The sequence below is a fragment of the Passer domesticus genome, chromosome 5, assembly GCF_036417665.1.
Source record: "Passer domesticus isolate bPasDom1 chromosome 5, bPasDom1.hap1, whole genome shotgun sequence".
Classification (NCBI taxonomy): domain Eukaryota; kingdom Metazoa; phylum Chordata; class Aves; order Passeriformes; family Passeridae; genus Passer; species Passer domesticus.
This window is the reverse complement of record NC_087478.1, coordinates 1610368-1626456: the sequence shown is the minus strand read 5'-3', so window position 1 is coordinate 1626456 and position 16089 is coordinate 1610368. Positions and strand designations below refer to the sequence as shown.

Genomic DNA, 16089 nt, shown 5'->3' with positions numbered 1-16089 from the left:
TCTTTAAGGTCTTTTCCAACCCAAACCAGTCTATGATTCTAAGAATTAATACATCTCAAACTCTGCTGAAAGTTACTGCAGAAATGGAACAAGTTACCAGCCTTTTCCCCTGCCAGCTGGATGACTGCAGGGCAGAAAGGCTCAGAGATAACAAAAGATACCCAAAAATAACAGAAGAAGTCTCTTCTTCTTCTTTTCTTCTTCTTCTTCACCTCAGTGCAAGTCATCGTGACTGGCAAACAACAGCAAATTATCTAATTTGTTTGTACGTGCTCAAAGGCTTCTCATGAGCAGCCCCCACTGTGAGATCACAGCTCCAGGAACTAAGGATGGTACAAGCACCTATTAACTGGAAGTGCTTACCCAAATCAGAAGGTGTGAGGGAATCAGGGGCACGGAAAGGTGAACGTGTCCAAGCCAACTCAGAGTCAGAAATACAACTCTCATCTGCTGAAATCAAACCTGTGGCTCTGACGCTGGCTCTGAGCAGCATTTTCGTGATCTAACAAGACTCCCTGAACAAAGGGGAGCTTTTTGTCCAGCCTCCAATCTCTGTGTTTAATTTCCTCTCATCATTATCTGAAGCACCCCCTCTGAAGAGGATGTACCCACTACAGGACCCATCTCCTCTTCTAGGAAAGTGCTGTAATGATGGATGGGGGCTGAAATGTCACAGCCTGAAATGCCAAACCACCAGGAGTCCCAGGGCACAGCTGGATCCAAACCACCAGCTGCAGCCTCCTCCTGGATTACCCCAGCCTTCCCTGGACATGAGGCAGAGCAAACCAAACTCCATCACACGTGCTTGGAAACCCTTCTAGGAGTGAAACAGATGCTAAATACCAACCCCCTGTGCTGCAGGTGCCACGAAATGTGTGCAGATCCTACCTGCATGGTGTGGCTGCCAGTACCCTTGATGCCTCAGGTTTAGCTTATATATTTTTCACATTCTGTGCTGCTTTAGTGTGTGTGTCTGAGCTTCATATGAGGGGATGGTGAGCTCTGTGCACAGAGCAGGGAGACAAAACAATTCCTGCTCCAGCTGGGCACCAAGGACAAATGATCCCAATCCCAGCCCAGGAGCACAAACCCCGTGGGCTGCAGAGAGAAAAACAAGCAGGATGGGAGTGCAGGGGCTGCAGCTGGGGTTGGACACTGAACTGCAATATGCACATGGAGCAGAGCTGAGCCCAGGGAGAGACCCCGGCAGCGCTCGTGCATTTTGGGACCATTTGGGTTCATCTTGGGTGCATTTTGGGACCATTTGGGTTCATCCTGGGTTCATTTTGGGACCATTTGGGTTCATCTTGGGGGCAGCCCTGGCTGGGCTCTGGTGCTGCCCAAGGTGCATCCATGAAGGAGATCCTTTTAATAAATCCATGCTTTATTCTTTAGCTCTGTCCAGTCTCTGTTCTAGCTCAGCCTTCTCAAGGCATCACCCCTGCCTTGCCCAGCAAGCTGCCTGCAGTTGCCATAGAAACTCCACCTCACACCCTTCCCTTAATGACAGACAGGTGCCAGGATAAAATGAAGGAATAATTGACAAGCCAGGAAAGGGTTTGGGGCTCTGGGACTGGCCTGGCTGGAGCTGTGATTGCAGCCCCAGAGAAAGGAGAGGTGCATTCATCTGAGCAGGGATGGGTTTTCTCCTCTCCCTGTGCTGAGGCTTCCCGCAGTCGCCTCTCTAGATGGGTAAGAGTGAAGCTGGAAAGAGGAGAGGGATGAAAACTGAGCAGTTGCCACAGCAACAGCTGAAGATGCATCACCAGGAGGGTTTTTGATGCAAGGCAGCAAGGAGTTGGCCATGCTCCCCCAATGTCCCAGCAGGCCCTCTGTGCCCTCCCCAGTGCAGCCACCCAGTTCACTGGGTGCATTTTGGGAGCAGGTGGGCACTGTGACTTCCTTCTGCACCTTGAAAAGAGGACAAAACAGGACATTTGGAGGCCCTGGAAACATGTCTGGGTTTTGGGGAAAAATCCCCTCTGAGTCTGAGAGGGAGCAGCAGGATGGGGAAGGCACTGCTGAGTTTACTAGAAAGTCCATGATGAGGAGACATGGACATTAAACAACAAATTGGGATGGGATGGGATGGGATGGGACGGGACGGGACGGGACGGGACGGGATAGGATAGAATAGAATAGAATAGAATAGAATAGAATAGAATAGAATAGAATAGAATAGAATAGAATAGAATAGAATAGGAGTAGAATAGTTTCCAGTTCAAAAGGACCTGATAGAGCAGAATATAATAAAATATTGTATTGTCAGTTCAAAGGGACCTACAACCACCATCCTGCCCAACTTCCTGGCCACTTTAGGACTAACAAAAATTTAGAGCCTGTTATTAAGAACATTATCCAAATGCCTCTTAGATGCCAGTCAGTTCAGGTATCACCACCCTCCACCTTCTTTCCCCCCTCTTCCTTCCACCCCATTTCCTAACAAACACCTTCCCAAGAAGGACCAGCAGCCAGGCAGAGCTAAATCAGCGCAGTGGTGATGGAGGCCACCAGGGCAGCTCTTGGTTTGGCCCAAGGCAGGAGCAAAGCCATGCTCTGCTCCTCAGCAGCTGCTTGCCAGCACGCAGCTCACAGGGCTCCCCATCACTCCAGACAAATGAATATTTGAAGCAGTTGTTCCTTTTATGTGGGCTTTGCTGTCATTAGCACGTACAACTCCACATAAAACACCTCGGTGCGAGATCTTTTCTTCTCTTCCCTTTTTAGGCAGCAGATGAAAATCCTTTTAATGAAAGGCTTGTTTGGGGGAGAAAGAAAAACACATGCACGCACATGTTGGCTGAGCAGGGAAAGATGAAAACCTCCTTCAAGGTAATTAAATTATTATGTATCTGTTAAACCTGGTGAATAACAGATTTGTTATCTAGGCTTGCTTTTGGCTGGTGCCATTTTCCCCCTTCTTTTTTTCCCTACACAAAGCTAAAATCCTTGCAAGGCCTGGAACAAGATAATGTTCATCTTAGAGAAAAAGGCACGAATAAAAGATTTATTCCTTTATCCCATCTCATCAAGCAGGCTATCCCAGCATCCCTTCCTTGTACAGAGACATTGACATGAAAACTTCTCCCTGAATCAGAGCAGATCTGAATGGAGAAAAGACTGATGAGGCAATCAGCATTGGGTAATTGATATCAGGAGACAGGTGTTGTTTCTACAGCCCCTGTCACACTGGAGACCCTCAAATCCATTGTTTTACACCTCTTGCCTCAGCTTCCTTCCAGTTCTTGCTGACTGTCTTGCCCATTTACAGAAGGAAGTGGCTGAGCTCTCTTGCTTGGGGATTGTATAGGTAAGGGTTGATTTCAGAGTGGGAACCTGCAGTGCAATGGTTTGTGCTCAGACTCTGAGCCTGCACTCTGACTTCAGCTCTGGTCAGCAGCAGATGTCAAAAGCAGAGACAGGATGACAAAAAAAAAAAAACCCAGAAGTCCACTCCCTTCTATCTCTGAGACTAATTCTCTCCACTTTTGCCATCAGCTCTTTGGGAAAAACAGCAACAGCAGCAACAACAGTCCACTCCAGTATTAAAATGTCCTTTTTTCCCTCGTGCTTTCCTTTCCTGCCTCAGTAACAATAATATCAGCTCCCCTTTCTAAAGCAAGAAGTCACTCAGTATATTTCAAGTGAGTGGGCCTGGCTTTCAAAACCCTGCTGTAAAGGGAAATTACACGCCAAGGTGAAGTATTTCTTCTACAAATCATCTGGGGACATCATGAACCCTCTGTGATTAAGATCAGTGCCATAATCATAAATACTCCTGCTTTATGACTAAGCTGGAGCTCTTCACTGGAGCAAACCTGGGCTTTCCCAAAGCTCCCAGAGTGATCCAGATCTGTGGCAGACAGAACTGATTCCCCTGACAAGTGGCCGGTAAGAAAGTCATATCTCAGAGCTGATGATGAGGGAACAGGCATTTTCTGTCCTTTCTCCATCCCTGGTTGTTTTGCCATTCCCAGCCTGGGGCTGGCTGATCCCAGATATCCACAAGGCAATTCACAGGCTGCCCTTGGATGGCAGTAGCAGCATTTCCTGGACAATGTGGGTCACAGCCAAAGCCTTTCTGCTGTCCCTCTGGATGAGTCTCACATCCATCCAGCATCCTGCACTAACCAGTAACTCATACCACAAGGAAACACAATCAAAAACCTCAAGATCCTCTCAGAGAACATGAATAAGGCTTAAACGAAAGGCTGAGCCTGTGGGAACCCAGAAATTTGTGAGGAATCCTAAGGAAACGATGGAGTCAGGAGGACACAAGGGCATAACCTTCCTTAGAGAGCACTCCAGACCAGCCCAGGGATGAGGGGTGCCAGCCCAAATGAGCCCATTTTCAGCCCAGGCCATCTGGACAGTGGGAAGCCTCTTCCCACAGGATGGCAAGATGTTGTACAGGCAAACAGAGAAAAAAAAAATCACCTGAGGGTGGGCATAGCAAGAGAAGGTGAAGGCCACAGTGGTGGGGAGGGTGAAGGCTTGGTGTGCCAGCACTGATGGCTCCAGAGGGAAGTAATTTCTGGCAGGGGTCTATGTGACAGAGTAACACCAATATTTGTTTTGGGAGGATGCCTGAGTTAATCTGCTCAGCAAACTCATGGAGAGACAGAAAATGGGATAGTCCAACCACCCCATGCTTCCCATCAGCACCTCCTCAAGATTTACCTAGCAGGTACTCATGCCTGGGTGGTGGCAAAGCCTTCCTTCTCCTCATCCTCCAGGGCTCCAAATGCTGGTAGAGGAAAGGATTGAAAGGAGAATGGATGTGAGAGGCCAGTGAAAATAGAGCCACTGTTATAGGGAGGGTGCACTTTGAGCTCTGCTGAAGATGGGAGCAGACCTGGGTCTTGTCAAGCGTGTGAGTCACGTTGCATCGCCAGGAACCAGGGGAAGGTCTGGGCTGGCAAAGAGGAGCCAGGCTTGGCTTCTTCAGGGTACTGAATGGTTTCTGTTGTTCAGAGAACCCCCTCCAGTGCACAGGACAGAAAATGATAGAATTGCAGGTGACAGTAAAAAATAGGCAGTGGAAGTTTCGGTGAGAGCGGTGAGTCAGTGAGAAGATGGCTTTCAAGAGCAGCGTGGGAGATAGACATTTCTTCAAAGTGCCATTTGACAAAAAAAGAAAATAACTCAAAAAACCAACCTTTCTGGCCACAGCGTGATTGTAAATCTGTTTGTCAGAGGGCACTTGTGATGCCATCCTTCTCCAGCCCTTGAGAGCCACAAACACAGAGGGAATGAGAAGGAGCCTGAAGCTGCAGGGCATTTCTCACATTGCCAGGCACAAAGCAAGCTCTGAAAGTTTTGGGAATTGCAAGGCCTTTATCCTTGCAGATTTTGTCATTCCAGTCCTTCCTCTGTGGAGCAGACAGCAAAACCAGCTCCTGAGTTTAGCAGATTATTCCTGATGTTGGATCCCAGGGGAATGAGATCCCATTTGTGTCCAGAGAAGGAAAAAAAAGGCCTCAGCCCCCATTAGCAATGACCAGTGTAACATCCATGATGCTGCCATTGCCTTGTAGATCAGCTGTGGTTTTCCAAGGTCAGGTCTGTGCCTCTTCCTGCTGCCTTGAAAATCTCCTTGGAGAACAAAGTAAAGAGCAGTGGCTGTGCCATCCCCTGTCCCTTCCCTAAGAAACTGGGATAACTCTCATGATCTCCTTTCTGATGGATCAGGAGATCCACTGAAGTTTGTGGGCAGGGGACTGGAGGGGAGGAGAGCTGGGAACTGGGAAGGTGAGCCCTGTGCTTGAAGTACACCAGAGGGGAGCAGGGGTGGTGCTGGTGACACTGCAGAATGGAAAACTAAGACAGTGTCCCAGAAGACCCCACTCAGTGAAAAAAATGAGGTTCCCACAGTGCCTGGAGTGGATGGGACGGAAACCTGTGTCCAGCAGGACTGGCCACAGTGTGACAAGGCTTTGAAATAACCCCGGGCTGCCTTTCCTCACTCCTTCACCAAAAAACTCAGGGCATCAAACCCTCCAGCTCCTCAGCACATTTTCCAGTACTTCTACAGAAAATCCTGAATCCTGATAGATGGAGAACTCATGAGTATTTATGGCTTTTACCTGTGCCAGAGCAGGTCAGGACGTCTGATGCAGGACATCTCAACCAGCACAAATGTGACAGCTCCTCCAGCATTTACAGAAGGGGTGGGAGGGAATGGCAATGTCACAGACACTACACGTGGGACCAGGAAGGAATTAAGTGCCTTTCTATTTGTATTCTCCTTGCCTGCAAGGGATCCTTGGTTACAACACCAGCCAGGCAGCATTTGCAGCTCTCTATCGAGACCCAAGCTCAGCTTGGGTCAGTGGCAATCTGGGGGGTAGTGGGATGCATCTGCCTTTAGGCACCAAACCCACAAAGCCCCAAAGGTGTTCCAAACACAGCTGGAATCAACTGAACCCATGGCCAAAGCCCTAAATCCTCCCCATGTCTCAGCAGCCTGGGGTTAATAGCCTCCTTGTCTCCTGGAGGAGAAGCATGACCAGTGTTTCCCATCCCTGCCAGACCTTTGGGGCCAGGAGTTTATGATGAGTTTCCAAGGTTACACACTGTCAGATTTTCTGACCCAGAGATGGAGCAGCTGAGAGGTGTTTCAGAAACTTTGATTCCATTTTCAGTCTCATGTGAAGGGTGAGACAATACAGACGTTATAATTCACACCATCACAATCAGAAGCCAATTATTTCTTAATTACAAGACATAAAAGTGTTTCTTGGCCTATCAGCTTTAGCCACACCATGTTTAAGGCATGTAAATGCCTTAAAGCCAATCATCTAAAATTACCCCTCGTGGGTGCCACTCCAATGCATCTTTCACAGTTCTATTTCTCCAAAATATCCAGTCTTATTTCTAAGGCCACCCTTTGAAACTTGTTGCTAGTTCCATTTCTCTCTCAACAATGTCTGTCCTATTCCAGCCTTCTGTCAGGCTTTGAGAATTTTCTACAAATTCATTTCCCACATTATACTGCCTGTGGTGTGCAGGAGGGAGGAAACAGGTCCCTGGGGGTCTGGCAGAGCAGAGGGGAGAGGAGATCCCTGCAGAGAGAGAGGGGAGGGTGAGCAGAGGAGGGAAAGGCTGGGACTGGAGGTAGAGAAGGCTTTGTGGGCTCACAAGGTCAGCAGCAGCAGCAGGGAGGTCACTCTGCCCTGCCCTGGCACTGCTGGGGTCACACCTCGAGTGCTGGAGAGGGGCTGGGAACACAAACCTGAGAGGAACCCCTGAGGGAGCTGAGGGTGCTCCCCTGGAGAAAAGGAGCCTCAGGGCTGCCCCCAGCTCTGCCCAGCTCCTGAAAGGTGCCTGTGCTCAGCTGGGGCTGGGCTCTGCCTCCAGCAGCACTGACACAGCCACAGCACAGCCCCGAGCTGGGCCAAGGGAAATTCAGGCTGGAGAGCAGGAAAAAGCTTTTCCAGCAGGGGGATAAAGTTCTGGAATGGCTGCCTGGGGAGGTGGTGCAGTCACCATCCCTGGGGGTGTTTGACCAGCCTGGATGTGGCACTGGGGGCCAGGCTCTGCCTGAGCTGTTGGGGCTGGGCTGGACTCCATGGGCTGGAAGGTCTCTCCCAACCCAGCCATTATGGGAATTCTGTGAAAGTGACACCAGCCCTGAGCATCACAGATGTGTGGCACATTCCCTGTGCCCGTGCCTACCTCAGGCATCTTGACTCTTCCCTCCTGGAAGGAGCAGGAGCTGGGGTCGTGGGTGCAGACGTGGCGGTACTTGCACCAGTGGCAGCGGTAAGGGCTCTCCACACACGACAGGCACCTGCAACAGACACAGAGAGCAATCACTCAGCCAGCTGGCTCCTGATGAGGCCTTAAATTTTAGCTTTTCTATTTTCCAGCTCCTGTACTGCATCGGTGTGCAGCTCTGAACTCCCTGCAGTGTTTGTGAGCTCTCTTCACAGTTTGGGCAGACAGAGCAATCCTTCGGGCCTGAGGACCAAGGACACCTCACAGCCTCAGCCCAGAAAAGTACAAACAAAATGGAACTGGGAGGAGCAAACTGGGGAAATGTGACTTCATCACCTGAAGCTGTAATTGGACAATTAACCCCTGATGTGCAAATAGACCAAACTTGTATCTGCCTCAAAAACTCCTGACTGTCATGAATCTTGGGTCCATCTCGGGTGTAGTCTCTGCCAGGCTCTTGCACTGCCCAGGGTGTATCTATTGAAGGCTTTAATAAATCCCCGCTTTATTCTCTAATTCTGTCCAGCCTCTCTTCTAGGTAGTCCAAGGGATGACTGGCAGCCTTTCCCAGAGGGAAGTACAGCCTGGAGAACATTGCTTTTGCAGGAGAACACAGGCTCTGCACTGACCCAAAGAGCTGGATTTGCTCTGGCCTGAGCTGGTTGCCACTGGCATCTCAAATGTCTCATAGGATTAAATAATTTAGATTGCATTCATATCATTGCAACTAGAGGAATAATAAATATTTACTGTACTTTGGCTGCCCTGGGCACCAACAATCCAGTCTGGTTAATTCTCCCACGCACGGCACAGCGGCCAGAGACAAACTGGGATGTGCCAAAGCCAGAAAGCCAAAGATGAAGCAGGGAATTTTCTCCCTGTGTCCCACAGTTTTATTGGTGTGAGTTCTGATTAGGGTGATGAGGTTCCTGCCAATATATTAACTCATATTTTTCACCTCAGATGAGAAGTAAAGACTACTGGAGCAGGCACCTGGGAAGCAGAGGGCATATTTAGGGTATCACCTACTCCGGGTGCAGAAAAGAGCCATCCCCTCCATCTTACAAGGTTTTGCTCTCCTGTGCCCCAGGGGCTGTGCATTGTCAGAGCTGCAAACACCTCCCCAGGCTGTGTTACAGCACTGACTGGACCTACATCACACTTCCCTTTAAATTCAATGTGATGTCTGCTCAGCAGCCACCAAACCCAGCTCTCGGGTCATTCACACTCTGGAGACCTTCGTGACAAACACCTGGAGGGGCTGGAGAGTGTCCAGGGAGGGGAATGGAGCTGGGGAAGGGTCTGGAACCCCAGGAGCAGCTGAGGGAGCTGGGAAGGGGCTGAGCCTGGAGAAGAGGAGGCTCGGGGGGACGTTGTGGCTCTGTACAAGTCCCTTCCAAGAGCAGACAGCCGGGGGGTTTGGGCTCTTGTCTCAGGTAAAAAGTCCCAAAATGAGAGGAAACTGCCTCAAGCTGTGCCAGGGGAGGTTTAGATGGGATATTAGGATTTATTTTTTTTCATGGAAAGAGTTGTAAGACACTGAAACAGGCTGCCCAGGGCAGTGGTGGAGTCACCATCCCTGGAAGAGTTAAGAAGCACTCAGGGACAAGGTTTACTGGTGACCATGGTGGTGGTGCTGGTTGACTTGGGCTTGGTGATTTTGGAGGGCTTTTCCAACCTTAACAATTTTGTGATTCTATGAGGGTTTTTCCAACCTTAACAATTTTAGGTTGGGCTTTTAGAGGGCCCAACCTCAGAGGGCTTTTCCAACCTTAACAATTTTAGGTTGGGCTTTTAGAGGGCCCAAACTTAGAGGGCTTTCCCAGTCTTAACAATTTTAGAGGGCTTTTCCATCCCTAACAATTTTATGATTCTGTGCAGCTGCAGTACCTGGAGGGTACCTTGAGGAGACTTCAGGGAAGTAAATTTTCCTGGTCCTTATACGCCACTGGGTTTTTAATGGGCACAGAGAGAAAAACTCCAGAGCTCCTGTGTGAGCCCAACAGGCAGACACACCCCCTCTCTCCTGTCTCTGTGAAATCTTTCTCAACCCCAATCCACTCCCAGCTCTGGTACAGCAACTTATTCTTCAAATTGGTAACAAGTGCTTGCTCTGGTACATCGAATTAAAAATGGATAGCGTATTATAGTTTGTCAAGTAAGAACCCAAAACGCGCCATAAATATTTAACAGCACCATCTCTGCTGCTCTCCCCCCCTCCCCAACACTTGCTTTCTGACACTGTTTGTCAAAGCAGCAGGAACGTGGAAATAAGATTTGCCTTTCCTTGTGAATTGCTGAGCCGCAGTAATTATCTGCTCTTGGCACTTCTGACGGCTCAGTGGTGGGGACAGAGCCACTCAGCCTTGCTCAGGGGTGGATCAGCCTGCTGCAGGGACATTTTCTGCAGGGATTTGTGGGTCTGCTCCACTGGGGCAGCTCCTGAGCAGCCCTGGGTGGCAGCTAAACCCCAGGAAAACGGGATGTGAGGCAGGGAAAGTGCTCACATCATGGGTAATGTGGTCTTGAGGAACTCATCTGGGTTCAGTGCATATCCTGCAGGAACCATAAGCTTTATTTTTCCATATTGGAGGGTTCAACTCTATGTTAACCACCTGGGGTGGGGTACTTGTGGGACTGGCAGCATGGATGAGGGTTGGAGGTGCGTATGAGGAGCCAAAATTCCACAAAAAAATGAGCAATAGGAAGATAAGGGGCCCATGTGCTGAGGGTACAATTCAGTTTTGACTCAATCCGGTGGCAAATTGCTCCTAAGTTGATGGTCTGCCTGCAGAAAAAGTGGTCCCCACACTCTGAGTCACCTCAGGAGGGACCCACCATTGTGGGCACCACACAAGTGACCCCAGCCCCTGGTCACCTCCACACTTTAACATCCTCCTGAGGGACGTGCCCATGAAAAACTGGTACCAAAGGAACTGAACATACGAGTTGTGGACGCTGCAGTTGTAGAAGACAAAGCTGGTGCTGGCAAAGGTCATTCCCGTTTCCTTGGACTTGAGCTGCAGCTGGACAATGTGATGGTCACCTGTGGGAAAAATAGGCACATCAGGGTGTGACTGCTTTGTTAGCCCTGTTGGACAGGCCACCAGCCTGAACCTGGAGCTGTCCCACGGCCCCTTGGCTGGGCTGTCCTCAATAAATGTAAAAAGTGCAATAAAACTCTTCTAGAGCCCAGTTCTCCCACAGGTACAGTATGTCTTTGCCACTGGAAATTCTTGTGCCTGGGAGCAGTGTCTGGACTGGAGGGTGACAGCAGATCTAATTTCAAAAATGTGGTGACTGAATTCATCAAGTAGGAAAACCAAGCTCAAAGAATGAGTGCAGATGTCTAGAAGGCCATTAAAATATAATTTTGTCCTTAAAGTTGGTCCATACTGCTGGTTCACACAATGTTCCCAGACAAAAAGGGCATGTGGACATTCTTTTCATGTTCACTCACACCAAGCTCCATTCCCCTCAGCCTGTGGTTGCAAAGAACCCATCCCAGTGTGAGAGATGTGAAATCCATTGCACTTCCAGAGGGATCCACCCATTTCTGTAGCTTTCCCTTTTCAGCTCCTCCACACCCTTTTCCCATCCCTTTTCCCACTGCTCCCAAGCTGGGCAGTCAGCTGCTGCTTCTTCCCACAGTTCAGAGAGGGCAATCAGTGGGTGCAGTAATTTGGTGGGGAAGTGACCCAGGTTTACTTCAAGATTTATCTGGGTGGTCCTTTCCCTGCTATTTATAAAAGGGCACAGAGTGATAGGACAAAGGGGAATGGCTTCAAACTGAAAAAGGGTAGATTTAGATGGGATATTAAAGAGAAATTCTTCTCTGTGAGGGTGGGGAGGCCCTGGCACAGGGTGCCCAGAGAAGCTGTGGTTGCCCCTGGATCCCTGGAAGTGTCCAAGGCCAGGCTGGACAGGGCTTGGAGCAAACTGGGATAGTGGAAGTTGACCCTGCCCATGGCTGGGGGTTGGAAAGAGATGATCTTTCAGGCCCTTCCAACCCAAACCAGTCTGTAATTGTATAATTTTCCTCCCCACCTGAAAAATTCATTAATCTGTGAGGCCAGAGCAAACATGACAAGGGGTCACAACGAGCACCTCATGCTCTCTCACCCACCTTGGGGCACACATACCTCACACTCTTCACTGAACACATCTTGCTGCCAGTGCTTGGCCTTGCTCTGCCATATTTAATGACTTTCCCAGTGTGTTGCAGGTATTTTAACCAGGACATGAGGATTGGATGGCCTCAGGTGGGATAGTCACACATCCTTTGGTTCAAATCCAGCCTCTGGCAGGGAGAACTTGGTCTTTGCAAGGGTGCAGAGCAGCAGCTCTGAAGCTGAGACAAGCTGCAGGTGCCCTGAAAGCAGCTAAATCTCTCCCTCTTGTCCTGTCTCCACCTTTCACTGCTATTTTTGTTTGCTGGTTGATGATAGCCTGGCCTGGGACAGATATCCATACCAAGGACAGAATTTCTGTGCCTGTCTTGGTAAGCAAACATGACTGATAACTCAGTAGGACTTGAAAGTGGTGACAACCTCCTGGGAGCTTGTTTTGGGACTGCAGAGGAGAGCACAGCAGCTGTGTGCAGCTCAGGGAGAGCACAGGTGATGGTGACAGCTCATGTCACCTCATTTTCTGCGGTCTGAGGATCCCCAGAGGCAAATTTTACAGTAAATTTTCACAGGAAGGCAAGGACAAAAATTGGCAGCATCCTCTCTGTGTCTCATGGGGGCGAGAGCAGGGTCAAGGTTTTTGTAATAAGTCCCTGTAAAGAGCCACAGGAACTGTTGAAATTACCCAGAAAGTTTTTAGAAAAGAGAAAGAAAAAAATGCAGGAAGTTGTGGACAGGAGAAGCATCCTTGGAGACAAGGCATTTTTCTGTGCTGGACCATTTTGGGAGAAGGAGCCAGAAGCAAACCAGGAAGAGCTGAAGGCAGAAAACGCCAGGAATTGAGACAGGGAGCTGAGCACACAGACTTAAATCTGGGAGGAGCAGGGTGAAATTACAGACAGGATTGTCCAGGAATTTCTGTCTGTCACACGGGATGGGATGTGTTGAGAGCCTGTACCCCTGGTGTGTAACTCCAGCCTGGCCAAAAGGAGAGGGAATATCCCACATCCATGTCTTGTCTTTGCTGGATTCGTGCAACTGCCACTCGGTGGCAGCCTGCAAACACCTCGTGTCACACAGAGGAGCACCTGTTGGGGCTGCAGCTCAAGGCTTGAACTCCTGAAACAATCTCACATTCACACAGCTCGGGCCACAATGTGCTGCTGAGCAGCTCCAAAGTCCCTCCTGCTGCCAGGGCTTTCCTTGCCCTCTCCTCAGGCTCTCAGGAGCCAAATCCTGCTTTGTGAGGATGCAGGATGATGCCTCAGGTTTAAGCTTTTATGGTTTTTAGATTTTCTGCTGCTTTAGTGTGCAGTTCTGATCTTCATATTATGGGATGGTGAGCTCTCTGCACAGAGCAGGGAGACAAAACAATTCCTGCTTCAGCTGGGTACCAAGGACAAATGATCCCAATCCCAGCCCAGGAGCACAAACCCCGTGGGCTGCAGAGAGAAAAACAAGCAGGATGGGACGGCAGGGGCTGCAGCTGGGGTTGGACACTGAACTGCAATGTGCACATGGAGCAGAGCTGAGCCCAGGGAGAGACCCCGGCAGCGCTCGTGCATTTTGGGACCATTTGGGTTCATCTTGGGTTCATTTTGGGACCATTTGGGTTCATCTTGGGTGCATTTTGGGACCATTTGGGTTCATCTTGGCTGCAGCCCTGGCTGGGCTCTGGTGCTGCCCGAGGTGCATCCAGGGAGGAGATCCTTTCAATCAATCCCTGCTTTATTCTGTAACTCTGCTCAGCCTCTGTTCTAGGTCAGATTCTCAAGGACAGATGCAGGGAGTGGGGTGAGGATGGCAGTGAGAGGCGCAGCTGGAGGAGCTGTGGGGTACTCACCATTCTCTGTGATGATCTGGGGCACCTCCTTGGCAGCTGGAGAGATGCACTGGATCTGGCTGCCCACCACCAACCCATCCATCTCCGAGAGGTCCTCGAAGGTGCAGTTGACTCCTGCTGACAGCTCGGGGACGTTGTAGGTCTCCAAGACCAGCTGCAGGCAAAGACGGAGGGAGAGAAGGAGAGGCAGGGAAAGAGAGAAGAGAGAACACTCAGCCAAACAACAGAGCTGGGCCAGCAGGAGAGAATTACACTGGAGAGGTCGGACAAAGAGCCTCTTGCTAGAGAGAGCATCCTCCTTCAGCAGAAAGCAGCGACTCGGGAGAGGGATGAGTGAGGAGGGGAGAGATGCTGATGCTGGCACGGTGGCGGGTGGCTGTGCAGGGACACCTGCACGGCAGTGTCCCAGTGCTGGCTGGGAGGTGCAGGGGAGGGAGTGCTCGCTGTCTGTCATGCAGGTGTCAGGTTAGGCGGGGAGTCTTTGGAGCCAGCCGTGGGTCCCAGGGCCCCACGGTTTCTGAGGAAGGTGACTGCTACTCACAAGAGGCACTCTGCAGACTCCAGAGAAACTGGAGCGCTCCAGTCTAACTCTCTACGGGCTGCTCTGCCAGCACCAGCAGGGGGGAGCACTCTGTCCCCAAGTTCCTGTGTGAGGAGAGTCTAGTTACAGCCTTCAGTCCACCACAAAAAATCCCCTGTCTCTAGAGGCACAGAAACCTCTCCTGCCCATCCCACCGAAGAACCAGTTGGCTCCTCGTGCTGTCCTGGGGTTCCATATGGGAAAAAGGCCATGAAGGAGGATTTGCCTTTGTTTTTAGAGTTCTCTACACCCTCTGGCATTGCTCATGGGATAACGAATCTCAGGGCTGGTTTGCACCATGTCCATGCTTTGGAAGAGCACAGTCATGCTGTCAGCTTCCCAAACAAAGGTCCTGTCCCATGGCTCTCCATCACTGAGGGTCCTGCTCAACTCACCAGGTCATGCCTGAGCACAGAGGGCACCTCAGGGAACCCCTAGCACCTGGTGATTGGTGTAAATTTAGTGGTTTTGTGACAGAACAGTGGAGCAAACCACTCAGCACAAGCTCAAATGGAGATATTCTCCACACTTGCCTCCTCCCTGAGCTGGCTGAGGTCCCCTCTGTGGTGACAGCCACTGAAAGGAGACATAGATGCATGCTGAGGTGTTGTTTGTACCAGCACAAAGAGCAGGGGTCAGTCCAGGTGACAAAGCAGGACACGATGAGAAGGTGACACAGCCCTCAGTGCTCCCACTGTGTTTTCCTCACCTAGTGAAAGGCTGCAGCTGTTTCCCCACACTGAGCACCATCAGGGAGGAAGGCTGAGCAAACAGGCCTTAGCCCTGGAGGCCATTAAGCCTTTGTGAGAGTAGGATCATTTTGGGACCACAGGAATGGCAGTGGGAAAGGTGATTTTTTTCTCTCTCGGATGGGGAATGGGAGAAAGGTTTGGTTATTTTGGATGGATTTAATACTGAGGTTGAATTCATTCTCCCTGCCAGCAGTGGAGAAGTGGAATCTGTCCTCCTTAACCAATCTCCCTCTGGGCAAGGGTGATGCAGGAGGAAGCTGTGCCATGCAGAAGATGACACTGGTGGGCAGACCAGTGCTTGGCCTCGAGCTCCATGAGCCTGTGCACACCCCAAGCAGACAAGAAGTCCTACATCCCACACTCCTGGGACAGCATGGGAAGCATGGAGCCTTCCCACAGCAAGCAGCTCTTCTCAGAGAGCCCAGAGCAGCAGCCCTGGGCTGAAACAGACTCAGGTAAGATTTTCCAAAGCCCTGCTAGTGCCCAAAATTTAAAAGAGTGGCTGACCACACCTGCTCTGCCTCCATGGGCAAGAACTCACTGTCACTGAAACTTTGCTAGAACTCAAGATCCTAACATTCTAGATTTGAGATTTGCCAAGGACACCATCTGCCCTCTGTTTGTTCCCCTCCTGGTTTGCCTCTGGTGATGGGATGAGCTGGGTCACCAGTTTAGCTGGGACTGGGCTGAGACTTCCATCAAAAGGCCCATGCAGATTGTTGGGTAACAGATGATGGCAGCTTCTGATCCCAGCAGCTCTGGGCTGACTCACCCTGGGAGTAACCCAGAGGAAAAGGTCTCTTATTCTATTATCATTTCAGTCTCCCCGAGCCAGCCAGTCCCCCAGGATTTATTCCAACATGAAAGAATTCAACAGCTACTGAGAGAATACGGAAAAGAACTCCTTGAACTCCCGGAAGAACAAAGAACTTAAGATGTCTCAGATCAGTTTGTGTTTGAAGCTGGGGGAAAGTAAAGTCACAGCAAAGTTAAGAGGCTGAAACAAAGCAGCAATGATTGGACATGCGGGCTTTGAAAGGCTGATTTCATTATCCCTGGAGAAATCCA

The 16089-nt window shown here is 50.2% G+C and overlaps 1 protein-coding gene across 3 annotated transcripts in view; it reads right to left on the bottom strand.

The window, feature by feature from the left end:
- Positions 1-16089, bottom strand: part of PLXNA4 (plexin A4) — a 451266-nt gene that overhangs the window by 100569 nt on the left and 334608 nt on the right. For all 3 annotated transcript variants that reach the window (XM_064421667.1, XM_064421666.1, XM_064421669.1), the window contains exons 7-9: positions 13690-13843; positions 10666-10765; positions 7678-7792 (exon numbers count right to left, since the gene is read on the bottom strand). In XM_064421667.1, coding sequence (XP_064277737.1) covers positions 7678-7792; positions 10666-10765; positions 13690-13843 — 369 coding nt within the window. The remainder of the gene's footprint in view (positions 1-7677; positions 7793-10665; positions 10766-13689; positions 13844-16089) is intronic.